The 26,671-nt window shown below is 42.9% G+C and overlaps 1 protein-coding gene across 5 annotated transcripts in view; it reads right to left on the bottom strand.

Annotated features, from left to right (window-relative positions):
* The window catches only part of arhgap17a (Rho GTPase activating protein 17a), a 42,818-nt gene extending 16,675 nt beyond the window's left edge, over positions 1-26,143 (bottom strand). For 3 of the 5 annotated variants that reach the window (XM_069664124.1, XM_069664127.1, XM_069664126.1), the window contains exons 1-10: positions 25,660-26,143; positions 14,519-14,558; positions 7,414-7,518; positions 7,191-7,223; positions 6,698-6,774; positions 4,278-4,389; positions 2,938-3,014; positions 2,694-2,811; positions 1,216-1,284; positions 951-1,032 (exon numbers count right to left, since the gene is read on the bottom strand). In XM_069664124.1, coding sequence (XP_069520225.1) covers positions 951-1,032; positions 1,216-1,284; positions 2,694-2,811; positions 2,938-3,014; positions 4,278-4,389; positions 6,698-6,774; positions 7,191-7,223; positions 7,414-7,518; positions 14,519-14,558; positions 25,660-25,712 — 766 coding nt within the window. In that variant the 5' untranslated portion in view covers positions 25,713-26,143. The remainder of the gene's footprint in view (positions 1-950; positions 1,033-1,215; positions 1,285-2,693; positions 2,812-2,937; positions 3,015-4,277; positions 4,390-6,697; positions 6,775-7,190; positions 7,224-7,413; positions 7,519-14,518; positions 14,559-25,659) is intronic. The other 2 variants (XM_069664125.1, XM_069664128.1) reach the window with 1 other exon arrangement.
* Between the last annotated feature and the right edge of the window lie 528 nt (positions 26,144-26,671).

Below are 26,671 nucleotides of genomic sequence, written 5' to 3'. Positions count from 1 at the left end.
TGAAATGAGACTGTAATTTCATTCACACGCTTTCAAACCTGAGGAGAAATAAAACAAGTGCTGCAGTGAAGCTGCTGCAGATGATTTGTTGACTCTTCTGTTGCACTGGTATGTAATGAAAAAATCAGCCCTGGCTCAGATTGTGTCGTCTGGATGGCAGATTTCTGGGTCAGAAACTCTCCCTCGGGCAGCTCCTCTCCTGACCAGTCGTCACTCCCCCTACAGGGTGCCGTAAAACACTAACCACATGCTCCTCGCAGGCAGGAGCAACCGCTCTGCCTCCTTTCTGTGTTTGTGTGAGCTAATGTGCATGTGAACAGGGTGGCAGAGGAGAGAGGAGGGGGGGAGAACTTGCAAAACCCAGGTGGGTGTGATGTGAGAAGGGGTGGGGGGTATATGTGTGTGGAGTTTGTGAGTCATCGCCACATGCTGGGAGACCAGGCTTGTCTGGTTTAGACCACATGTGTTTGGTAGAGAAAAACAAGCTCTGAATGAGACACGAAAGGTAGAGAGAGGGAGCTAAGAGAGGAGACGCTGTGTTTGTCAAAAGGAGAGGAGAGCAGTGAAAACAAAGGAGTATTCTTTAATATCTGGGCCTCGGTAAGAGTTACCGCAACTGGGGCGACTCCTGCTCGTCCAGAAGTTGGAAAAACAGCTGGTTTCATTTCCGAAAAACTGTTAGGAAAAGTGAATTGGAACACCTCTGGGCAAACTTCTCAGCCCTCTCCAGGGCCTCACCGGAAAAGGTTTGTTTAAAGGGACACCAAACAACACAGGAACTAAAGAAAAGCAAGGGGGTGCCACTCGGAAAAAGGCACACGTGCGTTCTCCAGGAAATTTGTAAAGACATCCGAAATCCTTCACTGCACAGAGCATTCCTGTGTGTAATGTTTTTAAACAACGCTGCAGTGTTTCCCATGTATGAAGACGTGTGTGTGTGTGTCTGTTACCTTGCTGAGCCTGGATGGTTGGCAGCACGCTCTCCAGAACTGTGAGAGACTTTCTGTGGTAATCAGCCTGAGCTTCTAAGAGCTGCAGAGACAAAAACCACAGATGGAAATGAGTCGAGGGGGGTGAGTCGGACAATAAAAAGACATGACAGCTAAGTAAATAAAAAAGCAGACCAAGTCTGTGTTCCCATTTTTCTGTGCAGCTGTGAACATTCCCACCAATGACTCGTGCAAACACATGTGGGGCTTGTTTGGCTGTACTCACTGTTACGAAGTAGAGGGCATAGTCCCCTTCTTTGGAGAAAAAACTGTACATGTCTGCAGCCAGTTGATCCTAATGGGGGGGAAATGAAACTGTTAGAGCATTGAAAGATGATCGAGAAAGTCACACTAACAACGCCAGTCAGAGAGCTCTGATGAATCCGTTAGAAAACTTCCATCTCCGTCATCCATTAATGATCTATTGTGTATTCCAAGTACGCACGTCAGCGGTCAGCTAAGCCGCTGGCCTGAGCGCTACGTGAGTCATAAATCCTCCTGCTGTTGGCAGGACTCAGTGGGACCGGGAGGGAGAACCTGTGAAGGGGAAACACAAGGGCTCTGCGCTTCCTGGACCAAAAAAAAACCTGACACATCAAGCAGCCGCTGCAGGCGAACACTCGGCAGCAGTGATTCAGTTTAGATGCACACACATGAACACAGGCTGAGCTGACAGGGCATTTTCGGTCATGTGTGCGTCAGCAAATTGGGTCAGAGGGCCTGAGGGTCTTTGGGAAGTCGAGTTGTTGCGTTTTCTTCGCAGTTTAAACTTCTAATGGAGCTTATTGAAGCTTAATTTGACTCGTAGATGACCTGTGGCCTCCACATTAATTCACAATCAAAGACACTAGCTCTTCACAGTGTGTGACGCAGGATTGGAGAGTTTGTCGTCCGCAAATAGAGACACCAACGAAGTTACCACGAGGGTACCTTAATGTTACTCTGACAGTCAGTGTTAATTTCATAAACGAAAAGAGAGAGGCGGGACTAAAATGTTAGTGGTGGGCTGTGGGACATTTAAAATCCACATTTCCCCCCACTGTGCGTCTTATCTGTCAAAATACAGGCAATGCATTCCTGTAACCAGGTATCCCAGTTGGAGATAACGGGTACAGAAAAGGGGGAGTTTTACTTCTTCCGTAAAAAAAAGGGGAGTTCATTGGCTGACTGTTTGAATGAGAAGCGACACTAAATACCAACACGGCTGCTGCAAATATGGCAAGAGAGGAATGTGCAACATGTGCTACTATAACTGCACGGCTTCATTCTGTGGCTTTACGTGCATAACGTTACGTTCCAGAAGTTTCCATGTAAATATATCCTCAGCTGAGGATCTATATTGCCCATGCAGAACATCGTCAGGAAACAATGAATGTAAGGATGGATGAAATGACTTTACAGCAGATTGAACCTGTATCATGCGGATTGAATTAGTTTAAAGAGAGCAAACATTTTGACTAAACGTAATGACTAAAATTTTGACTTTTTATTGACTAAAACTATAAAGGGTAAAAATGACTAAAATGTGACTAATGAGCATTTTCTTCTAAAGACTGAGACTAAATCTAAAATAGCTGCCAGAATAAACACTGCTGACAGTACACCACTTACGCATGACCGCCCTGCAAACAGCATGAACATAATGCAGCAACAGTTACCATATAAAAGTGTTACCAAAGAGTTGTGTATAAAAAAGCCAGTTACCTTGCAAAGTTCCACTTTGTTGGTGGCCTCGTCCATCTCCTCCTTGAGTAGGTCAGCCTTCGCCGTCAGTGCTTGAGTGTTTGTTCCTGAGATTATTGACTTGGTTGCCTGCAACCATCTGAAATTGGACAAGGCATGGGGAAATTACAATAATGTGATTTCTGTGGTGGAAAAACTGTAACTCGATGCATGACCTGACACGGCATTAACATTCAACACGTGAAGAAAGAGGGTGTAGACAAACCTCGCTCTGGCAGAATCATAGTCCAGCACCAGTTTGGCCAGCTGTTTCCTCTGCTTCAGGATGTTGGGAATGTCCACCTGCAAGAATTATATGAAAAACACATGTGAGAAGAATGAGACTGTGAATGATGAAGGACAAAAATATGACAGTTATCGTGTTTGTTCATCCTGGATGACGATCCTCAGGTTCCCCCCCCCCGATTAGTCTTTTTTTAGATGTAATCTCAAAGATCTCAGTTTCGTTCTCTTTGGCGGCACCTATGGCGATAAACGGTAATTGCAGGAGCACACTTCCCAGATATCCAGACAGTGTTGCATGTGTGACGTCCACCGCTCTGGTTGTAACTCTTGATTTTCCTTGCTGACGGTCGCTTTTCTTTTCAGACTGTTTGCCTTCATCTGAGCGTTGAATTTGTTTCTTTTTCTTTGGATTTTCACTTATTTTTGAAGTTGTATCTGTAGTCATCGATCCTTGCTTTGTTTGTTCAGCCATAGTAGATTACTGTTTACTCACAACACTTGCAGAGAGCGGAAAAGCAGCCGCTTAGCTCCGCCTACCCTCTCTGGCAGACCAGCCACTGCTGTGTGACGGAAAACGCGTCACTAACTGGGCGCTGCTTGTGATTTTTTTCTGCAAAAGTCGCTACAGACACCCAGTCTGTAATACTGCTAATGCAAAGGCTTTCATCAGTGGGCCATAGGCTCAATCACCATTGTGTTACCTCATTCAGCGATAGATAGTGACTTAACAGACATTTATTTCAATGAAAATCTTTGAGATGATTACTTTAACATTAAAACGATAGAGATAACTACAATTCTTTGCATGTTGGTAAAGTTTGATTTAATTTCTAGGAGCATTTACTTTGACTTCAGCTTGTTGAGGAGGTGATCAGAATGATTTTTAGACCTTAATATGTTGCAGAAAGACGCCTGTAAATGAAAGTCATGGCAGGGCAGATGTACAAAAAACAACCTGCAATGAATGTGTATGTGGCCTGTAGTGACAACGACAGAAGCCCTTATGTTTAGCTAGTGTTCCCAGGTTTTGTTTAGTTTTGTTTTTACTTCTTCAATCTAACAGGATCCAATTACCAAAACAGGCCAATGTGAAACATACTTCAAAGTCCATGCGACCTTTTTAACTGTGCAGCGTTAACGCAAAATAACAGAAATGCACAAACACTATTATTAGATAATCTATTCCACTATGATTAGACAAAGAAAGCAGAAAGCAGGGGTGTGACTGTGCTTTAAAACAAGCCAAGAGCTTGTAAGCATTTTAAATATTTACTGTGTTTAGTGTCTGTTAAAGGCCAGGGAGTGTGAGCTTTCTCCTACCTCTGCTAGCTGGCTGAGGGGATCCAGAACGTCTTTCTCGATCTGCAGCTCGTGTTGCATCAGCTCTGAGGCCAGACGGTTCTCAGCCTCACCACACACTTCCATCATCTTCCTGTTAGTCAGCAGAAAGAGAGAGAGAAGAGGGAGAGGGGTGTTAAATCACAACATAGTAAGATTTATGCCTCATTATCACATCAGAAGCACTACTGGGTGAGGCATGCGAGTGTAATATGTTGCATATCGTGCTGTAATAACACAAAAACAGGACAAAAGAGGGATAATGGTCCTTTATAACTGTGAGTAAAATCAGGTTATTCTAACGTCACTACGTGTAGCTGTCCAAGGCCGGGAGCACACAGTGGTCAGTGACAGTTTATCTGTGACCTCAAACAGGGCTTTTTGATTAAGCAGGTATTCAAGGCTCAAACAGCTTGAACTTCAGACTCTTTATCTGGGCCACATTCTGATTTTGAAACAAAAGAGGGAAACAAAGCTGCTTGATGGAAGCACTTTTGTCGGCATGTTAAAAAAAAAATCACTCGTGGCAAATCCAGCACCACCTACACTGGACGTTCAGTATGGAATAACTTTAGAAATATGTAAGATGGAAAAGCTGACTTTGAATTTTGACTCCCAATGGGAGCAGACTTTTTATGAGTCAGCTTACTTCCCATGCTCCCTTCCCCTTCTTGATGGGAATTAAAGAAATGTTAGCTTCCATAATTTCAATGTATAAAGTTAAGGACCACGAGTTTCACCTCTGTTCTCTGTATGTGCATATACACCGATCAGCCATAACATTATGACACTGACAGGTGAAGTGAATAACATTGATTATGTTGCTACAATGGAACCTGTTGATGGGACATGTTAGGCAGCAAGTGAACATTTTGCCCTTGAAGTTGTTGTTGAAAAATGGGCAAGTTTAAGGATGTCAGCGACTTTGACAAGGGCCAAATTGTGATGGCTAGATGACTGGGTCAGAGCATCTCCAAAACTGCAGCTCTTATGGGGTGTTCCCAGTCTGCAGTGGCCAGGACCAACCAAAAGTGGTCCAAGGAAGGAAAACCAGTGAACCAGCGACAGGGTCATTGATGCATGTGGGGAGTGAAGGCTGGCCAGAGTGGTCTGATCCAACAGAAGAGCTACTGTATTTAATGCTGGTTCTGATAGAAAGGTGTCAGAACATGCAGTGCATTGCAGTTTATTGCGTATGAGGCTGCATAGCCGCAGACCGGTCAGGGTGCCCATGCTGACCCCTGTCCACCACCTCCAATGGGCACATGAGCATCAGAACTGGATCACGGAGCAATAGAAGAAGGTGGCCTGGTCTGATGAATCATGTTTTTTTTTTTTTACATCATATGGATGGCCGCGTCGCTTACCTGGGGAAGACATGGCACCAGGATACACTATGGGAAGAAGGCAGGCCAGTGGAGGCAGTGTGATGCTTTGGGCAATGTTCTGCTGGGAAACCTTGGGTCCTGCTATTCATGTGGATGTTACTTTGACACGTACCACCTAGTGCAAGTACACCCCTTTGACAATTACAGCCCTTCATGGAAACGGTATTCCCTAATGGCAGTGGCTTCTTTCAGCAGGATAATGCTCCCTGCCACGCTGCACTGGTTCAGAGGTGGTTTGAAGAATATGACGATGAGTTCAAGGTGTTGACTTGGCCTCCAAATTTCCCAGATCTCAATCCAATCGAGCATCTGTGGGATGTGCTGGACAAACAAGTCCGATCCATGGAGGCCCCACCTCGCAACTTACAGGACTTAAAGGATCTGCTGCTAACGTCTTGGTGCCAGATACCTGAGCACACCTTCAGAGGTCTAGTTGAGACCATGCCTCTACAGGTGAGGGCTGTTTTGGAGGCAAAAGGGGGACCTACACAATATTAGGCAAGTGGTCATAATGTTATGGCTGATTAGTGTATGTACATGTATATAATTGACTGGAAAAGGGTTTTTATGTAAAAATATCAAGAACTTTTTCTACAGTCTGCTGTATTGACTATTCGTGATAAAAAATAAACAAAAGTTTTTCCAGCTATAAAAAACCTGAAGCCTTGAAGAGGAACAAATCAGTCTAAGCTGACAGTTGTAATGAACATGTCATATTTACTAGCAGACCATCGGACTGTGCTTTCCCTTCCTCAAACTTTTACTTTCTAGATCCTCAGCTACAGGGCGTGTGGTCCCGTTTCTGTGCTGCTCTCAGTTACGATGATGATGTGAACCTCTCATATAGGGAACCACTGAAAGTCCCGTCGACAGAAAACCAAACTGGGCAGATTGCTTGTCCTGGATGCGCGGCCTCATATTTCATGCTCTCTGGGGTGCATCTGCTCTAATAGCAACAGTTGCCAAGTAGGAGGAATTGGTTATCCGGCCTGTCAATCAAAATAAGAAACTCACCCTATTAAGGAGTCTTCTCCCAACTGGTTTCCGCCTTCAACCATCGCCTGGGAGAGTGAAGTGAGGGGAAGCTTTTTCTGTGGAAAGTGGACACATGATCAGACTTATACTGAGATATGAAAGCTATGCAGATGTGCGAAAGCTTCAGTATTTAAAAGGTAAATGGAAAATTCATCAAGGACTTTCCATTGAGCAGTAAATTCAGGAAGAGGAAGAGAGCTTTCCGAGCAAAGGAAGGAAAATACAGATGTTGAATGGAGTTTAAGATGCAAAACTAGGGAAGTGAGGCATCTATCAGATGACAGCTCTGGAGCTTGTTCTCACTGTCTGTTTGTGCAAAACATTCATGAGTGATCAGCATCCTGTTTCTACCCAGTGAATCCCAAAGGCGAGAGTGTCATGCAGAGTGAATAAAGATGACAGATGTCTGAATGGGAAATGGAGCAAGTGGTGCTGAAGACCAGAGAGTCGAGTAAGTAATCAGTGCTTTTACCTGACCGTTTCCTGTATAGAGGCGTGGTACGGACTGTGGTGCATTTAGGGGTTGTGCGGGGTAAAAGAACACAAAAGACAAATCATGGACTGTTGGCCTACTGTGGACACTTTGAATGAAAACAATAAGAGCTTTGTGTCGCAGCTGCAATAAAACACTGAGTTATTTCACATCCTGGAACAGTTGATTGATCTGGTTTGTTTTATTATAGTAAGCTTCTCACATGTCTCTTCTCTGCGTCTGCACCGATGTGTCCCTGCAGACATGACACCATCCTCTTGTGGGTGTTGTGGGACACCACACGCACCAACTCCATGCGCCGTTCAATCTGTGCGGAAGACAAAACGTACAAGGACAGATTTTAAGGAAACATCTAAACAGGTCATATATCTTCATAACTTATAGATCAAGGTTCAGATTTGTATAAGGTTAGGTTAGATGACAGATTCCGTTTGTTAAAGGGCCAGTTCGCCGATTTTCAACCTCAGTCCTATCATGCTATCATGGGGAGCTAATGCCGTTATGGTAGAGAAAAAATGCCTTTGGAGGACGCTATCCGCTCCAATGGGCCCTGGAAAACCTCCGCCAGACTACGTAAAACCCGTCACCTGGCGGAGGCCAGGGAGCTCGCTAAACTACACTTCCTCAATCTAGGACGCTGTCATGTCTCGTTTAAAATCGTCAGGTTTGAAATGTAGACTGCAGACTCCAAGATTTGTTTGACGATCCATCTGTATATTCTCGTTGTATTCACTTTCTAACTTTCACTTGAAATGATGAAGGCACTTGAAATTACAAAGGTAAGTAGTACTTTGGCGTTTATTTTTTGCCTCTTTAGATTTCATTAAACACTGAAAAAGAGGAAGACCTTGGGTTGCTAAAAATGTTACGAATAAATATTGAACAAAATTTAAATCATTCTCCAAACCTCTCTCAACTAAAATCAGATTTGAATGTGAATCAAACACTACAACTTTCTCCACAGCTATGGCGCCAATTTCAGATACTATTGCTTCTATCGATTACAGAGAACACCAGCTTTCAGCACTTCTTTCGTTTTATTAGAATATAAGCCAAGCTTTATTTTGGTAAACCTCAGAACTTGGACTTCCTGTCGTGTTCCAGTACAAGTACAAAAAAAAGTGCACATGGCTAGAAGTCTTTATAAAAACAAACACTCTGTGAACTTAATCTCTCTAACACTATAACTGCTCCCCTTAAAGCAACACAACACACAGTCCGCAGCATTGATGGCTGATGAGGTCCAGTTGCACGAACAGATTTGATTTGTAGCTGCCTTGAGGGAGTCAGGGGTCAAAGTTCATGCACGATTGATAGGCCCCGTCTACGGGAACAACGCTGGAATGTTATCTTTCAAACACATGACTCATCGGAAGTGTCGCTATAGCAACGGGCACTGGTCTGTGACCGAGAGCGAGGGGCTCTTCGGCGTTAAAAAGAGTCTGTTTGATTACACAGGCGTTCTCCTGTCTGCCGACTGAACTACACAGATCCACTGTTGTGTGTTAACCGTGACAACATATAATACTGTCATTGATGGGAGGCAGGGACCGAGGCCAACTGAAGCTCTGCAGGATGACTTCTCACTGTCCTTGTCATGCCAGGTGCCTGACTGGGACTGTCAGTGTCAACATTAGGCTGGCTGTCACCGCCCATGAATAGAGATGATTATTGCAGATTACTGTTCCAGTCTGTTTAAAAGTCGGCCCCACATAGTTTGATGACGCAAAAAACACAGGTTGGCAGCGCATGTGAGAAAGTCAACATCAGATTGCGTGCACAAATTCCAAACACAGAAGGTGTGTCGTCTGTTTTTTAGAATTGCAAGAAAAAGTGTGAGTCTCAGTCTGAAAGAGATAAACATCTCCTCAAGAGCTGAGACAAACAATGTGCCAAATATAAATGGGAACACAGAGGTCTAGAGGGTAAAATGAGCAGAAATGGAAGCAGACGAACGCAGAGGGAGGATCAACGAAATACCAGACAATTGTGTTCCAAAAACAGAACGGACTTGGAACTCAGGAATTCCACAGCAGATATCCGCCTCTGTGCTCCCTCCCTCTGTCCTCTCGCTTTTACGTCATCCCCGACCCGTGGTGGCCCCCGGCATTCCCCAAACAGCTGGGTCAAATACAAACTTATCAAACGCACACTCAGACATGCAAACGCTCTGCTTCCACAGGCTTGGGAACACTTCTTAGACTCAAGTTAGTGCCTGGCACCAAACAAGCGAGGGATTCCCCTCCCTGTTCCTGAGTGGGTGTATTGGAAGTGTTGGGGTTACATGGCACTGGGAGTATTCCTCTTCCTCTCATTGTAAAATAGGGTTAGACGCACAGCACAATGAAGTCAAAAAATAAAATATGTGGAGGAGTGCGGAAGAGCCTTAGCCAAAAGGAGCCAAGGAGTCCACACAGTAGGCGGCAGGGAGTGTTTTTCCTGCTCTGTGATGAGGTCAACACATGGTCAATCCCATGATGCCACGTCATCGAGCAGGGAATCCCAACACTGAGTAGGATATACAGAAAGAGGGTGTCTGTCTAGGTGCCAGTGTTTGTTTATCAGTTCCTTAGAGAAAGGATGTGAACATGTCTGGACATGTCTAGAATGGATAAAAATAAAATATTATGATGCATTAAGGGTGGAATTAGGCAGAGAGCCACTGACTGCAAACAAGCTAGTCTTTGTTAGCATTAGGGAAATATGAGAGAAGTGTTTAAGACAGCTGTTTACTACCTTATAAAAAGCCCTCAGCTATTACAGACAACAACAAGGGTGTGAGAAAGTAGTCAGCCTGCTATTTCTGGAGTATTTCTGGGGTACTCTGTAGAGGATGGGCAGCTATGTAGAGCAGCAGCAAGGAATGGACAGCTGACACAAGAATGCTGGGTGGCAATTTGGGACCCTGCAGGATTATATTCAAAAAAGGTCTCGGGAGAGATGAAGGGGCTAAAAATACCACGCTCACACCTGAGATGTAAAGGGGATCAAACTGCGGTGGTTAGAGAGGAACGGTTCAGAAAAGAGACCCTGCACTGGGGGAAATCCTGTATCTGTGTCACTTGTGTTTTGCCACTGCCCCGCCCCTTAAGGAGACGAGTGGCACGTCTTCAGTTCATTCATTTGAATGGGAGAAGTGAATGATTATTTTCCCCTGAATCTACCAATGTAAATATCTGACCCATTTTTTATAGCCACGTATCTTCTGAACATTTTGACACTAATGTGGCGTTTCTCAGACAAATGTTCGAGACCTGTCTCTGTCTCCACAGATCTCCTCTCTGCTGATGCGCCACCTTTACTGGTGTGAAGCCATGAATCAAGAGCTTGTGTTTCTTTGCTTAAAATGCTATGATTAATAATTTTTTGAAGGGTGAAAAAAAGAGACCACGCCCAAGTGTATAGCATATCTTATCATTGGCGTATCTTGTTGTGCATCATCTTTCTTATAGAGGATCTTTGTTTGGATGAGACAGCAGCTGGTATGATAAGATGAGGTAAGCATATATAAAATTCTGATTGTACTTCCAGTGGTCACTTTCATTTATTTGCAAGACTTTGTAGATGGTATTGATTTAAAACCATTCAGGGAAATGATAAAGATTCAGGGATGCATGATGCTAATGGCACGTCATTGGTATTGGCTGATAAAAAAGTATTTGGGCAGATAGAATTACCCTGTAATTATACTCACAAAACATGTGCCATTGACTATTCAGATGATCAATTACTACACACACACTCCATTAGAGAAGGTGGGGTTTTGCAACTTTTAAATGTTATACAAAAATAAATATAGCATGTTTTACATGTGATCTAAGTTGAAGTAGTTTATTATGACAAATAAATGATACATTTTGAAAAGCATTGTACTTAAAGAGGGAGTATTATGCTGTTTCACATTTTCAGACATATATATAATGTTACAGTGTTGGATGTCCGAACTAAACGTGGGAGAAGTTTCAAATCTGTAGGTAAAAGTATGTTGGAGTAATCCCCTAGCTTCTCAGCTCAGGCTGCTATGAACGCCAGGTCTACATGTTGCACTTTGTGATGTCACAAAGTGCAGCCTTGGCAGGAGATTTAATTAGAAGAAAGTGGACTTGTAAATGGACTGTACTTATATAGCGCTTTTCTAGTCTTTGCAACCACTCAAAGCTGCTTTTACACTACATATCACATTCACACACTGATGGCAGAGGCTGCTACGTAAAGTGCCCAACTGTCAATCAGTTATCACATTCACACCCGTTGGCTATGCCACTGGGAGCATTTTTGGCTTCCACATGTAGCCTGAGGGAGCTGGGGATCGAACCTCAGTCCTTCCGATTGAAAGACCACCGACTCTGCCACTGAGCCACACCCGCCACTTGTATGGGCGGGGTTTCTTAAAAGGGACAGTGCTGAGTCGTTTCAGGCAAAGGCTGTATGAGAGTTTTTCAACTGTAAATTATGCTAAGCTACTCCACAGGTATCACAGAGTGAAATATGAAGCTTGAAATTAGCATAATACCATATTTAATCCAAAAGGCAACTGGACTTGGTTGAAGACCTTGATGACGTTTCACCTCTCATCCAAAAGGCTTCTTCAGTTCTAAACTGACTGGTGGACGCAGCTAGAAATAGAAACCTCTGCAGGTCATTAATATGCAAACAGATGTGTAATCAAGTGAGAGTCGTTAACCTGAGCTGTTGACCTAGTATCACCGAGAGTCATTAACACCTCTGGTGTCGGTGGGTCGTTGGGTTCACATGATCTACAGTGTGGTTTCAGTGGAGTTGATCAATATGAGGAGGATAACACCAGCATATCAGGTATCAGTAAAAATCCAATATGGTGCATCCCTATGAAAGAAAGACTGAGGAGGAGGAAACGTAAGTACACTTAATTTAAACTAAAGGCCAGAAATGGTTCAATGAGTTTTCCATTAACTGAAGGAGAAACTGAGAAATTTGGTGACACAGACATCTCAGCAATTAAAGGAACAGTTGAGCTATTTCTCTCTCCGTCCATTACTCCCTCTTTCTTTATCAGACAGTAATGTCCCTATGAATGTCACAAACAGAGCCCACAGAGTCACACCAGCTTATTCCCAGAGAGAGGGCAGAACAATTGTGTCTTTGATAAACAGTTAAGGTCAATTGTCAGTGATAATATAGCATCCTCTCCTCTGAAGCACATTATTAGTCACCACTGTTCACTCATGCAACTATAAATTAAATGTTCAAGCTGTCACTCAAATACATGTCTGCACATACAGGCCAATTTAATGTTCATAGCTCTTGAGAGACAGGAAGGTGCTGTTTGTTTATGCACCTGCTAGAAAGAGGGCGGGGAGGGAGGAATAATAGGAATGAAAGGGTGTCAGACTTTGTAGCCTTGGCTGTTCTCAGAACACAAAGCCAGCTGAGTTTGTTTTCACATGTATGACGCCTCCCATTCGAACACAAAGATGATCCTCATCGCTGGAATGTCTTTGCTGAGCAGCCAGAAAGTCGCTGCCCCACCTGCTGTCTGCCTCAGACGGCCTCGGTGGATGAAGACAGATCCTCCAGGGAAATCCCTGCACCAGCGGCTTTCACACGCACACACACAGCTCTACAGATATACGCAAGTTTGACACATCCACAGCTATACTGATCTCTGTGCAGCTTGTTGAGCCCTTTAGTGATAATGAACAAGTCAGCAACAGACTCATGACTGTGCAGCTCTTAAAGCGCTACACCAGCTAACCCCGCTGATTAGCAGCCTTCAAACAGAGAGGAGGATCTAATAAGTGATATCAGCTGCTGTTCTGTTCAGTTGGCAGGAAGACTTGCATACTTTCGGCTCAGCAAAAAGTCCAGCTGCTCTTTAAACTTCAATCAGAGTCTTTCCTGTGTAAAACAGGGAAGACATCAAAACAAAATACCTCATTCTCTGTCGTTTTTCTGCCTGTTTTGCATCCAATACTGTCATACTGTTACATTAAGACAAGTCAATGCAGAGGTGTAGCAGGCATTTAAACTGGAGCTGCAATATTTAGTCAATTCATCAATTACTTGATCCAGGGAACATTAATTGCCAACTTCATATACAAATATATATTCTATATTAGGGGTGGAACAAAATATCGATACAGCAATATATTGTTGTCCTGACTCCTGACTCACTTTGTGACGCCAAAAAGTGCAGCCTCAGCAGGCTCAGGAGAGCTGGCCAATCAGAAGAAAGTTGGTTTGTAGGGGCAGGGTTTCTTAAAGGGACAGAGCTGACTGTGTCGTTTCAGGCAGAGGCTGTATGAGGGCCTGCACAGAGTTTTTTAACTGTAAGTTATGCTAAGCTACTCCACAGGTATCACAGAGGGAAATATGAAGCTTAAAATTAGCATAATAAGGCTAATGGTTGGATGAAGAAATTTCACAACATCACTTTGCCTTTGAAAACTGTGGTTAATGTGTAATTGTCCCTTTTTTTTATTAATAGACACAATAACTATTTTACTGATCATTGCATTCCTATTAAAAAGACAATAAGGGCGCCGGTTTCACTCAGCGGTTAAATCAGCCGCCCATGTACACAAGCCACAGTCATCGCGGCCCGGGCTCGACTCCCACCTTGGCCCTTTGCCGCGTGTCACCCCCCCACTCTTTCTTCCCCTGTTTCCAACACTATCCTCTCTATAAATAAAAGGCATAAAAGGCCAAAAAAAACATAATTAAAAGACAATTAAAGGGCCTCTATGAGACAAATAACGGTTAAATTCTTGTTTGAATCAGAAACAGAGCAGGAAATTGATGTGTATTTATATGGCAGAGGCTGCACATCATTACGAATGCAGTCATGTGGAATGGAGAGTGACACTACACAAGTTTTCATTCCAACTAAAAACTAAACCAGGCTGTATCAATGATTAACACATCTACGAGCACAGGGGGACGGAGTAAAAAGTTAAATCACCTGCTTTAGCCTTGGAATTGTCGAGGTAGCAAGAACTGCTTTCTGTTTTAATTTGAGTACAGATGTGGGTGCTTTGAGTGTAAGTGAACTAAAGTTGTGCTCCTAAGATATTGTTACAGTATGTAACATGAAGAAAGAATAAAAACTTGACCTCTTTATAATTATGGCATTTAAAAATGTTGCATAATAGACTCCTTATTGCTAACTATGGTGTATTTGACCTTTAATTATTTAAAATATATTATATATACTTCTGAGAAACAATCGGATTTGACTCAGTGGAGCCAAACACTGGTCCGTGTGACCGCAGCCAACAGATGCAGCCGTTCCACCTGGTCAGAGCTCTACAGCCGGATTAATGATTTACCTGTAAGAGGTCATCGCTGAGGACTTCTGTCTTCTCCGCTCTGTGGGTGACAAAAGACAACAGAGAGCGTACAGATTAGTACTAACAAACTGTGATAACAGATCAATAGTTGTATTTCAACACACTGCAGTCGCTGTGAAAACATCCTATGACACGGCTCCTGAAAGACTGGTTTGCGCGTTCAGCTTCTCACCTAGATTAACGTGAGGAATTGAATCTGGTGCATCAGCAAGGGTGGGTCTCTTCAGTATGTTTCCATGGCACGACCAGCCAAGTAACAGGCAAGTATCAAAGCTGGAGGCTAAGCATGTCTCTCTGCACCTGCATGAGCTTGATTTCAGTCTTATAGTTAACATTGAAAAGACTCTGTTAAGCTAAATGAGGAGGTGTGTTTCAAACAGAAGCCTGTTCCTGCTGCGCAACAAGTTTTGATTTCCTTAAGCCACGGCCAGCCAGGCTCATGGTGTCGTGCAGCCACACAGCCATGCTCTGCCTGAGCCTATTAATAGTAAACTAATAGTTGGACTCAGAGAGGTCAGACAGATTAGATTCACTTAAAAGGAGAAGGCTGGGAAACACAGACTCAGCTCATACTGCTTATCAACACCTTCACATATGCAGGCTGACTGCTTCTGGGGCGAGCGGTGGAGGGCGGGAAGAGTTGATTGTTGTGGTTTACTGCAACTATTATACAATTAGAGAATAAGCAATGTCAACACTGTATTATAGAGGGATGCACACTGCTGTTTACACCTGATCTGCTGTTTCTTTCGATGGTACAGATGTCATATTAGGAAGCTAATGCACCAAACTTCCCCATGGATGCACCGATCCAGATTTTACTAACACTGATTCAGATACTTTAACTCCTAATACAGTTGGGGTAACTACCATTACAATTACTAAGTATTTGTAGGTTGTTCGGCCTGATGACATATGTTGTGTATTAAGCTCTAAAAGTTTTGTCTGTTTGTTGGTCCCCCCCCCCCAAAATACATAAATGTATATATATTTAAAAAACAAAAACACTAAATAAAATAAAAAATATCAACATTTATGGACATTTAAGGGCCTGTGTCCACTAACCCCATTTTTTCTGGAAGTGCCCAGAATCTCAATTTCAGAGAGCTTCCTACTGTTGCTAGGTTATGAAAGTTGTCTGACGACACTTCAACTACCCTTGGTAGTGATCGTTAGGTCTTTTTAAAATTGATCTGTATGCTTAATATACAAAGAAAACATAAAAACAATGGAAAGGAATCGTGTCCTGGCATTAGCAGCAGCTCTACACATGGAAACTGTACCAATTAAAAAATGAAAGGACTAGCTTCTCCTCCACCATTGTTGTTGACAAAGATGATATCAGAAGCCCTGCCCATTCCTGATTTTGACTGGTCAGTGAGGGAGAAGTGACATTGACAAGCGCGGTAGTGTTCCAAAGCAGAACTATTTCAAACTGAGAGCGCAGCAATAAAAAACAGCCGAGGACACTGAATGCTCAAAACGCTGACCTGCATTGGTTTTGTACAGAAATTAGGCCAGCGCAAAAAAGGCCGTTAGTGGACACAGGCCCTAAAGCAGAATTTTAGGTATATGCCAGAAAAGCCCCTTTCATACATGCACTGCACTCCTGAGAATCTCCCAGCATTATCCGGGTGGGCTGCATGTGTGAACGCAAATGGCTGAACTTTATGCAGACTTTTTACCGCCAGTCTCCTGGTAAAATGTTAGCAAGAAGTCGGGGTGAGCTGATGTGTGAATTCAGCAGGTAATATGCTAAAAAGGCCTATCACAGAAAAGCACAGGTGTTTATAGTAGCATTAATGAGGGCTGTATTCCATTTATCTGCTTCAATTTCATGGTCCTGGTTGTGTGCAGGCTGACCGCCTGTCGTGGCTTTCTCAGACACCTGAATAGAGCAGAACCATTGTTAAAGTTATTATTAACACCTGTGCTTTTCCTCCTGTTCATTTCCTTCAAAATGTGTGCTGTGAAAAAAGCCAATTATCAGGAACAGTCACGTAAGCGAGAGGGTGTTGTGATGACGTTTATATCATGCAACCGGTGCAAAACGGAAAGAGTATGTTGTCTGATTCAATGAAATATACTTGAAATGCACTTCAACTTAAAATAGGAGTTTATTACCATGAGACAAACTTTGTTAAATTTTCACCAGCTTTTAATTAAAGTGTTTTCAGTGTCTGGTGAATGTGTAACTTCTGCACATCAAAAGCTTGTTCCTAGTCCCTCTATAGCCGGATTTAATGCAAACACTACACGCCAGCATTTCTATGGGTGTTACTTTATACTGCTGTTAACATGATTCTCAGTTCAGCAGGAAGTGTGATCCAACCTACCTAATGTGAATTTCATTGTACTACACAGGAAGTAGAGCTAATAGGCAGACGTCCAGTTACAGGCCTCCATCCCCCCCCTTCCTCTCCATCCCTCACTCTCACGTGACATTATTGTCAAACCTTCTGTTTGTTTTCTGTGCAGGATAAATAATGTGTCCAAGTAAACTTTTCCAAGTGCAGCCCTCCAACTAAACTGACCTGTAGACAGTCGCTTGCCTTCATTTTGGGTAACTGGAGCTCTAAATGAAGCCCGGGCCCTCCTCCAAAAACTGCCCCGTATGAACTGTAGTTACCTCGTCACAGCTGCTTTCAATTACAACACAGAGACAGAGAGGGAGACTGACAGAGAAGGGGACGACTGTTTGGGGGTCTGAGGGAAAGAAATACAAATACAGAGATTTTGGGGGGGCGGGTTTTAAGTGCCAAACCAGAATAATCTAGAGGCCGGAGTTGAATGGAAAGACTTTCTGTGGAGGAGAGCCAAAGCCAAGCTGGTGAGGTCACACGTGAAGAGTGAGGAGCCACAGAAATCTACAGACAAGCTAACTGCAGGGGAAATAAATGGGACACACACACACACAGTTTAATGCATGCAGACATACAGAGCTTGATTATAAAGCCGCAATATGGAAGCCATGTTCTGGTGTAGTTGACATGCTGAGGAGCTCTTTATGTGGCCTGATCTAGAGTATTAAACCACAGTATATCATGCTGGATTTTCCCTTCATGAATACACAACTGTGCAGAACGTTTGCTAACACAAATAAGTTCCCACACACAATCTAAATAAGTGCTAGTTCATAAAGGGGCAAATTAGAGGATAAATTAGAGAAGGATTTAGCTGAATTAACAGGATTTTAATAGTGTTTAACTGTGTTAAAATAAGGAGGAAAATCTGGTGCGACTGGTTGCGTGACATTCACAAATACCACCATGACCTTGTGATTAAATGATCAGAACACAAGTGATAAAACTGAAATCAAAAGTTCTTGTAAAAGCAACATATGTGTGAACTAATCCGAAAAAGCCCTGTGTCATTACAGCAAAAATAAGCTGTGCGCAGCCGGGGCAGCAACAACAACAAAACAACAATTGTTTTGCCGGCATCAGCTGACCCGGAGCGAAAAAAGAGCTGACCCCACCGCGCCTCGCTGAAGCTGCAGCCTTTGGAGAAAGTGTGTCACTGTGCGCCGCATGTGACTGTCTTAACAACCAGAGATCCTCGCCGCGCAGCTAGATCAGGACGGTAACCATGGCGATCTACTATCTAAAGTGGAAGGGGAGTAAGTGAATCCTGCAGCCGTAAGCACAATAGAGCGGCTGTTAGCGGCCACTCAACACAATCAGAGGGGCCGAGGAGGAGGAGGGAGGGGTGTGTGCAACAGTTGGCAGCTTAAGGCAGGAGGTAATGGATACTAGAGCAGGATGAAAGGAGCTGGAATAATTGAGTGACTCAGCTCAGACAACCTCTCTTATGTAGCTGATTATGTGCTCTTACGTTAACATTAGACCTGAGCAAAACATTGGGAGTACAAACTGACAGCCTTTACCTAACTTGTACAATGGAGGTAAAAAGATTAACCCTTGCATTTTAACAAAGCAGGATGCTTCCTTCTTAAAAGATATCTATATCCAAATGCAGCAGCAATAAATAAATGTCCACGTAAACGATATCTAAAAGGTATTATATTATTACTACTGCAGCTAACAATCATTTTCATGCCAATTAATTTCTTCTTAATCTGATTATTGTTTTAGCGCTAGAATTGTGACAATTACTCTTGAGTCCAACTTTGCAGTTTTTGCAAACTTGTACATGTCCAGTTGGTTAGCAATAAGGACTTCCAGCCATGACTTCCTTTTCCGTGCGCTGCATCGTTTACAGTTCAGTTAACCTGAAAAGCGAGCGTGTTTTCAGATCAAAAGTGAAGCGGGATTTGCCCCTCCACTTATGTCTGCAAAATAAACCCCATCATTTCTTGGTTCCTTAAATCCCCCACAGAAGCTTCACTCTGGCTTACTTCAGCGGTATGAACCCGAAAAAAAGAAATATTTTCTTGAGTTTTACTTGCAATTAACGGTTCTTAAGTTTGCCGAAATAACATCATGACGCAGATTAGTAAGAAGAAAAGTGCAACTTTTATCAGGTTTGTTGTCAAGAAGGGAAAAAAACACAGCTTGTTTACTGGAGGTCGGATCAATCCTTTCTGATGCATTCAAGGAAGTCAGGGAAATCTAAACACTGATTGGCTTTCGGGACACAGCTCCAAGCAAATGTCGCCCAAGTTAAAGTTTTGTTATCTCAAATGTATTGTTAGCTGAACTTGCTGCAGATATCTGTTTATGGAGATAAACAACAAGCTATATCATCGTCAAATGGCAGCTGGGATGTCATTACAGTGGATTGAGTTCCGCCTGCTTTTGCTCTCCACACGTTTTGCGGCATGCAACCAAAGCCTGCTGACACGTGATTGGTCAATACTGCTTAAGACTACAAATGGAAACCAGAACACGCCACGCCAACAGATTCTACATTAGTATGTAGAATTTGTAAATACAGATTACACTTGTGATTATTGTAAACGATATCCCGATATTTGCCATTGCCATGCCACATTTTTCCTTCTATCACAATTTAAAAGAAAATTACTTTCACATCTAGCAAACAAACAACATGGCCTCAGGGGTTGTTCGTATCACTAGCAGCATCACAAAGGATCCCGGCTGACACACCCCTTTGTCCTCGAGGCACTGGCCTAGTAATACAGAGGAAACGCCCAGCGTTACCTTTCCTACTCGACCTTTAGCTGATCCCTGCGGGGGAAGCCTCTTTTCAACACGACTCCCTCTCGAGTGAATCAAGGACCTCCACATACAATAGGTCTACATTAGATTGCATAACAGGATGCTATTAAGTAAGAAGACTTCTGTTGATAGATATCATCAAAAAGGGATTGTGTAATGCTTAGAGTGCCAGTAAATGATGAAAGAGGAGGGGGAGACAAGGTTAAGTAAAACTGTATACATTCAGTCACCGCTCTCTGTTGAAGTACAGCCGGGGATTTGTGATTTTTTGACCCCAATTTTAAAAAACATTCCAGTCAGCAACTAGCTGTTAGCTCTTGTCTGTATTGATTAATTGATTGGTGTTACTCTTGTGTGACAACACAACTACAGTACCAACCCAGATTAGTCAGTGTTTCAGCAGTTACACTGATGTGGTGTGTGTGACATGCCCGGGTTCCCCCAGGAAATTGATTAGCTGAGGGAGTTAGTGCTCTACTGTTAGACTCTGCTTTACTTAACTTGGAATAAATCAGAAAGGTATTGATACGATATCAGTTTAAACACAGCCTAAAGGTGCTGATTGCAATATTTTGTTGGGGCTGTAGCTTCAGATAACCGCAGATATGAGTGGAATCAATCTCCTCATTTTACTAATACTATACTATACGTGATAAAACATATTTTATTCATGCAAGGACTGCATGATTTGAAAGTCTTTTTAAAATGTTGTATATTGCGATGACAACATAGTGTGACAAATAAACATTGACGATGCACATTCGCTACAATGGCTGCTATGTCTTTCTGCTGTTGGGCATGTAACTGCGCTTGTAAAACAATATATACACTAAATCCAAAATAGTTGCAAATAGCAGAATCTCTGTCTTTTTTTAGAACAAGGTCTTTTAGAGGCGATGCACGTGACTTCATGTTCGGCGGTTACACCCACTGAGCGGCAGAAAGCACGTACGAGTGGCAGCGTCAGTACGAGCGTCAGCCTGAATGTTGCAAAAACAAAAAAAAAGCTGTTGTGCGATTGACTGTACTTTAACAGATTCAACAGGAAGTCAGAGCTATCTTTTTGTTGACAACAAACAACAAATCCTGCCTCAAAGTATCGCCAAGCGTAAAGGCTCTTATATGCTGGGGAAGGCTTTTGCAAGGCTCCCAGGCTTTGAAATTAGGTACATATAAATGTCAGGAAACCCATGTCCACCGTGTCTTTGGTAAATTGTAGGGATCTATGTCGAGTCCAACATCCCTTAATTTCAGCAGATATTTATCCGTCATGTCTCCTGCTGAATGCAGACATGTTGCATGATGTTTTGCCACTCACTCTTCTCTCCTTCTCCAGCTACAGTGCTAGCCAGCCTTGCAGTAGACACCAAATTGACACCAATTAACTCAAGGATAGCTGACACCTAGCTGGGGCCTCATCAGATTGGCCAAATAGTGTGAAAGCATGGCCTGTGTATCTAGGGCTCAGTTGGATAGGTTTCATGTTCGCATGCCGAGTGTGAATGCTTGACATGTGTACTTTAAATGGCTTTGCTAACTCATTGTGTTTCAATTGTGTTGCAATTGTGTTTATCACCCATAATCATATAGCAAATATGATTTATCAGTCGGCACTAACTTCAGTCGACCCACAGCACCTAAACCTTGGACCCTTAACCTTTGAACCACCCCCATTTGTCCTTCATTGAACAACTTCATGTGAAACAGTTATTATCAAACTCCTTCATCAGCCACTGAAAGACTTATCTATCAGAGGTGATTTCATTATCTCAAACAAAACATTTAAAAAACACCTTTAAAGTGCAAAACATGAATCTCCTTCTGTGTCTGTGGAGCATAACTGTTAGTTTATCTGATGCTGATAGTGCTTAACGACAGCCTGTTCATGTTATCTTCTTTAAAGGTGTTACTGAACATATTACCTGCAGTAAACATGCATGCATGAGGCCACAGAGTGCAGTGATAACAACCCTCAAAAAAGCCTCCACAGACAGCTCAACATTTATGTTCCCAGACATGAATCACGTGCTGTTTTTCACCCTCTTTCCTTTAATACATCAGTCTCCCCAGCATTCTCTCCTCTGCTCTCTAGAAAGCACCAGCGTGTCTCTGGGAGGCAGTTTCCTGTTTGTAGGAGAAGAAGGAGAGATTTCCTCAGAGCGGCTGCTTACTGGACACAGTGTTCTGCCTTTGCACAATCACAGGAACCCAGGGGGCAGCGGAGAGGGCCTTTTGCACGCGCAAATTTTTGCAGACGCAGACGCACGAGCAGACACGAACATAATGAGCGAAGCAGAGTAATCCAAACACTGACACATCTCTCCTTACGAAGGGCATGCATATGAGTGCATTATAGGTCAACCCTAAGAAATAGCTACTCCACGCACATGCACACAGGTCTGTTTTCTGCATTACACTCTCTCCTTCTAATTTACTGCTGCTGAGGAAATTATGAGTATTCCAGCTGCCCTCTTTCTTCTTCTCTTGGATTTTGCTCGTAGGAACATTATTAGGTCAGATTCTCTCTGTTAAAGCCTGCCGATAGTGTTATCACCAGATAAACACTGCAGGGAAGAGGGCATTACTGTGTGGAGCTTCTCTGTGCCAAACTATGCCTTTACGTTTGACTACAAAAAGCCCCCCTCGGTTTACTTGTGATCATTTTTATTTTTTGCAATCAATTTAATAAGTCGCTAGTCTTTAATGTGACAAAATTAAGATGCTATCGTGCTAGGGCTAAGACATAATATAGTCTTAAGGGTTTGTGATAAGATTTACATCGATAACGCTGATAAACTTTAGACATTTTTCTCAATACTGATAGATCAAACAGCAGCAGAAATAGTAACAACCGCCAGTAATACCCCTTCTTCCATCTAAATTTAGCGTGTTGACGCAGGTTTTTTAGACTCGGGAAGACCCGCTTATAAATGCTGATTGTCTCTGTTCCCATTGCCAGTGAAGTATACTACTATACTGTAGGTTTCTTTTCTACGGCATCACCGTCTGATGTCACAAACGCGGAGACGGGGTTAGTAAACAGTGAAGATGTTACAGTGGCTAGGTTTTTATTGTATCTATTAATCATTGAGTCTATTTATCAAAGTCGGCACAGTCAAATTAGGAACGATGTTCGAGCGCTGCTCGGACGGAGACGGGCGGAATTTGTAGCTGAGATTACAAGGAGTCGCAGAAGTTACCGACGGAGCAAAGCATGGCGCCAGAAAGGGGGCGGAGATTAGCGTGTTGATACTGGTTTTGTGTTCCCATCACTGCCAAACAGAGCCGAGGCGATAACTACCCGGGTATACTGCAGAGTCATTTGACCGGAGTCTGAATGCTGATTGTAACCGTTCCCACTAAGCAAAAAAGCCGGTAGTTAGCAGTTTTTTTGACCAGTAGGAAAAAGGCTGAAGACTGCATGTGTAGCAAGTGGCAACCTCCGGTGTTGAAAAATAAAGCCAATGCGGAAGTGCAAAAAACTGCAGTTCCTCGAGTGGCCACTTGAGGCTGGCTCCAGAAACCAAGAAATAACATTACGGCAGGTGGGAAAATGCCAATCTTTAAAGCAGAAATAAAGATTTTATTGTTCAAGATAATTGTACTGAGGGTGAATTCTTTTAGAACACACCCGTTTTTATTATATTAAGCCTCAAATCATAGGGGCCGGCTCACTTGAGTGACAGGTGGACACTGCTGGCTGTATGCTAGACGTCAACACAGACACACAGTCACTGAACTTTACTTGACTTTAGTGCCAGCTCGGCTAGCAGCCCCCTCACCGGACATCCTGTGTCCGTTGAAGAGCATGAGAAAGTCATTGATTTTTAACTTGAAACTATTTAGGCCTATTGGTGTTTTTACTTGCAGGGTCCATTTGTTTCGAACAAGAGGCAGTTTCTAATCAGTCGATAATTCGGCTCCCAGTAAAAACACTGTGAACGATGAGCACTTCAAATATAAATATTCATGCTCATTACAAGTTATCAGAGCCCAAAGTAACCTCCTCACCTCCTCACCTCTGATGAAGTACCACAACCAAAACATCCTGTTTTGATGAATAAATACATCAATATAGTTCTCCATCGCTTCCTTTTGGTCTTTCTGATGGTGCATTTCTGGCTGGCAGCACCTTAATGCAATCATAAATGATTATTAAATTATAAAACCAAATGATCAAACACAAAAGTGAGTAATCAAATATTACATGTAGTGATATGCTTTGCTGATTGATTTTTATATGGACTGAAGTAGAACTTATTTGGCAGCGCTGCCTCTGCCTTTTAAAAAGATGACACAATATTTGTTATCAGCCTGCTGGTAGCTTGATCTTGCACCATCCAGTACTGGGTGCACCTGCTGTCTGCCTGAGGTGCCAAACACTGTTGACACCCATATATACACACACACTAACCTCCACATAAAAAACACTCAAACTGCCACTCATCATTAGAGCCGTCCTCTCGTGATAGAAAACATCCTTTGACGCATCTCACCCTCCTGTGCACACACGGTCATGCTGAAGCCATCGCTACTTTAAATATACTGTTACAGAGGGACACTGTGACATCACATAGGAGCACTAATTAACACTGAACGCTTTCTTACAGTGCAAACGCTCGGGTTAGACACTGCAGACAGAAGAGAATGAATGACTGACAAGTAGAACAACAGATACTACTCCATGGCTTAAAATAACATATTTTGCTTCATGTGTCCTGTCTGGTTTAAGCTTGGCGTCAAGGGGCTACAGAACTTTGGAAGGCTCTAACTTCCTCTTTATAAGCAACAACTGCAAGCTAATCTAGCTGCTTGGTGCACAGTATAAAAGCTGTCATCTACTGCTGTATAAAAAAGTCCTGTTGCACTAAAATTTCATTTTTTTCCCCCTGGGTTGTGGTCTAAGTTGAGCTGCACAGGAGCTTGTAAGATCAGACACATACTGGCCCCTAAAGGCCTGACCCCTAGCTAGTGACTCACAAATTTAAGTAGTCATAATTTGGCTTGAGTTTGGCCTGTGTGAACAATATTAAAAAAATGTACTGAGTCATGAGATAACTTTTGATGATGATGATGTTGTTTCAGTTATCAGCTGGAATATGCTCTAAAAATCTCTTCCGTTAAAGCCCAAGAGGATTAGCCATTAGCCATTATTGGAAACTAGTATTTCTGTGAACTTTTCTTGTATCACTCATGTAATGCCACATAAAACCATTAAAACCCTCGTTTGCACACACATCTGAAATCTTTACCCTTTTCTGCAACTGCACATATAAGAAGGCTCTTGCAAAAAGGCTGTAAGGTAAATGTCAATAGCGTGGGAAAATCTCTTATATCCATACTGGCTTAAAATATATGTACGGTACATTCCTCTACTTGGCCACATGCCTTAGTGTAGGTCTTCAATATTTGCCAGACATCTCTGCTTTTTTCCTCACAAGCTTTAAACAACATAAGAGCTCATAATGGAAGAAATGTGCAGAGCCAACAGGCATAGATTGAATGAGAAAAGTGCACCATCACTGTGCACCTCGCTGCTGTTTATTTCCCATTAAGATAGTGCAAACACTGTGTGGATGGCTGATTCAGGCTTTTTAGGAAGACATCTGGTTGGGTTCAGACAGCAGTGTTGATGCATTCACACACAAGGGCTAAAGGAAAGCATTCAACCCCATCCAACCAGTTTTATTAACGGTGTCATGTCCCTAATACTGGTTGTCAGCCATTGAAAGAAGATGATTCATTCATTTAAGACTGTCCTTGTCAACAAAGGCAACTGATTAGATTTGTTGTTATAATGAGGTCAGGTTGTCTTTTCTTTTTTATCTTTCAGTGCCCCAACTGCTAGACAGCAAGCTAGGGAGGGTTAAAGACAGTTAGGAGTTAAAATATGTCTACAAACATTAAAGGAAGGTCATGAAGAGCAAAATAAAGTGTGTTTGCGTCAAATGAGTAAACAAGGCTGACTTTAATACTTGCCTGCCAACTGTTTGATTGGCGAGCTGTTTCATCCGGTTGAACTGCTTCTTCATTTTCGGTCCTTTCACAGTCTATCCTTCCGAAGTTAAGCTTCAAAACCAGGCTTTGGTTTGTCATGAAGTTCACGGGGGCCTCTCCCCGTTTTAATTCCTCGAGCTGTCGCTATGACAGGGCGAAACAAGCGCGAGCCATTGAGCCCAAAGCCAATTAAAAATAGTTTGTAGCCTCGCTAGCCCCTAAGCTAGCCTTTCCCAAGTGGAAATCCTACAGAAAAGTTCCCGTTAGGGGCGACGGCATGATCCGCGAACCTCCTTCTTCGTGTATTTCCGTACATTAAAGTCCCGAAGTCAGCAGTGAAGAACTTTCACTGGCTCAAGCGGGTTTCCATGGCTCCTCTCGTGCGCTGTGTTGACCGTTAGCCGGCGAGCTAACGTTACCGAGCTCGAGCTGGATAATCCCGTCGACCGCTTTTTCCCAGAGCAGAGCGGAGCAGAGCTGGGAGCCGAGTGAACAGCAGCAGCAGCAGCAGCGGGTTCAACACCTCTGAGCAACCAGAACAGAGAGAGAGAGAGAGAGAGAGCAGCATCTGCCGCACAGCAACACCTCCCCCTGGACACTGAAAGGAGAAACCTGCTCACATATGGAGCGCTGGAATGAAGGAAACCATCCTTTACTACAGTATAAAAGTGTAAACAATCATAGCTTGTCATGTGTGTTAGTTTTTTTTCGCTAAGTTAGCATTTAGTAACTTTTATACTAGAGTAACTTTTATTGTGCGCTCTTTAACTCAAGCAAAGTACCATCTTAATAAAATCTTTTAAAGCCAAGTTAAAGCTCTTGTGACGAGTTTTTAGTTGGTTATGAAATGGACTGAAATTAATACAGATGCCTCTATATGAGCTACAAAAGCAAACAAGACCATCAGCAACAAGATTGATTATATCTTTTTAGTTATTTTTAATGCCCATAACCACTGCAGAGGGGTAGGGGTCAGAAGAGGCAGTTAACTTTA

Source organism: Semicossyphus pulcher, unplaced genomic scaffold, assembly GCF_022749685.1.
Source record: "Semicossyphus pulcher isolate SPU_LCO1_2020_fin unplaced genomic scaffold, fSemPul1.0.p SCAF_16, whole genome shotgun sequence".
Lineage (NCBI taxonomy): Eukaryota > Metazoa > Chordata > Actinopteri > Labriformes > Labridae > Semicossyphus > Semicossyphus pulcher.
Note: the sequence above shows the minus strand (reverse complement) of the source record. Positions and strands in the feature narration are given on the sequence as shown.